Genomic DNA, 1,428 nt, shown 5'->3' on the forward strand with positions numbered 1-1,428 from the left:
AGTCATCAAACAAAAATTTTAAACGAAATTCCCAGAAAATTCAGCGGATTTCCCAACCAGTTCGGTGCGTAAGACTATTTAAACTTTAAAATGAATCGCCTTTTTGGACGCGGCAAGCCCAAGGAGCCGGGACCAAGCCTAAACGACTGCATTTCGGGCGTAAGTAAAACAAATATGCAGACAATAAACAAAGAAATGACGACATTTGTAATTACTCAAATAGGTCGATGCTCGGGCCAACAACATCGATGAGAAGATCGCCAAGCTGGAGACGGAGCTGCGCAAATATCGCGAGCAAATGTCCAAGATGCGCGAGGGACCAGCCAAGAACTCCGTCAAACAAAAGGCCCTGCGAGTGCTGAAACAAAAGAAAGCGTAAGTGCAGGACCACATAGATCTCAGACCTCTACTGCAACTATTGGTGTGTGTCCCACAGCTACGAACAGCAGTCCGAATCTCTGCGCAACCAGTCGTTCAACATGGAGCAGGCCAACTATGCCGCGCAATCACTCAAGGATACTCAGGCCACGGTGGCTGCCATGAAGGATGGCGTCAAGCAGATGAAGACCGAATACAAAAAGATCAACATTGATCAAATCGAGGTGGATTCCCATTTTTGTAGAGTAACCAATTAAAATGTTTGCTAATATTGATTTTCTTCCTGCAGGACATCCAAGATGACATGGCCGACATGTTCGAGCAGGCGGATGAGGTACAAGAAGCCCTGGGCCGCACCTACGGCATGCCCGAAGTAGATGATGATGACTTGCAGGCAGAACTGGATGCCTTGGGCGATGAAATGGCTTTGGATGATGACTCCAGCTATTTGGATGATGTGGTCAAGGCCCCCGAGGCCCCAAGTCGGGAGCCAGGCGCCGACAGCATCGTCCCGGGAAAGGTTTGTGTTCTATCTATAAGAACGACTGCTTGGATGAGCTGACATTTTCATTAATCTTCTATAGACCCCCACTGGTATCGAGACGGACGAGTTTGGCTTGCCCAAGATTCCAGCATCCCTGAAGACCACGTAGAGAAGGATCCGCAGGCGTCACACTATTTTCCATACTGTTTCAGGCACGCTTTGTACATTATATATAAAATATGGTTGGATCCATCAAAGATTTCACTTAAGTTTCACCTTTGTATGCATTTTCTGTTTTTTTTTTTTTTTCAATAAATAGCCGGTAAAAACAAAGCCCAGCTATGATTGTTTTCGTTAGCAATTCCACGTTTTATTTAAAATAGGATTTACCAGATTCCAGAATCTCTTCCCGATCGGATCATTATTACCCCCGGAATGAAGAATATAATATCCCGTATCTGATTGCCCTGCCCCGCTCCCTTCCTCTGTGGAAGCTTTGGTTTCAATCATTTTAAGTGACAAACTTTTCAACTGCTTAATCTTAAGTAAAGCGTAAGCAAAAAGAG

The 1,428-nt window shown here is 45.1% G+C and overlaps 1 protein-coding gene across 1 annotated transcript; it reads left to right on the forward strand.

Moving 5' to 3' along the window:
• On the forward strand, positions 1 to 1,195 carry LOC6595916 (charged multivesicular body protein 5). Its single transcript, XM_026989569.1, has 5 exons — positions 1 to 159; positions 224 to 375; positions 437 to 602; positions 668 to 898; positions 963 to 1,195. The coding sequence occupies exons 1-5, from the start codon at positions 91 to 93 to the stop codon at positions 1,029 to 1,031; spliced, it is 687 nt and encodes a 228-aa protein (XP_026845370.1). The 5' UTR covers positions 1 to 90; the 3' UTR covers positions 1,032 to 1,195.
• Positions 1,196 to 1,428: the final 233 nt, after the last annotated feature.

This window comes from Drosophila persimilis, unplaced genomic scaffold, assembly GCF_003286085.1.
Source record: "Drosophila persimilis strain 14011-0111.01,24,50 unplaced genomic scaffold, DperRS2 tig00000431-arrow-pilon, whole genome shotgun sequence".
NCBI classification, from domain to species: domain Eukaryota; kingdom Metazoa; phylum Arthropoda; class Insecta; order Diptera; family Drosophilidae; genus Drosophila; species Drosophila persimilis.

What these genes read in the sequence shown, in the direction of transcription:
- LOC6595916 (XM_026989569.1), top strand. Translation starts at nt 91, where the DNA reads ATGAATCGCCTTTTTGGACGCGGCAAGCCCAAGGAGCCGGGACCAAGC. An exon ending in TCAACATTGATCAAATCGAG is followed by an intron (nt 603 to 667) that starts GTGGATTCCCAT and finishes TTCTTCCTGCAG; the next exon opens with GACATCCAAGATGACATGGC. An exon ending in ACAGCATCGTCCCGGGAAAG is followed by an intron (nt 899 to 962) that starts GTTTGTGTTCTA and finishes AATCTTCTATAG; the next exon opens with ACCCCCACTGGTATCGAGAC.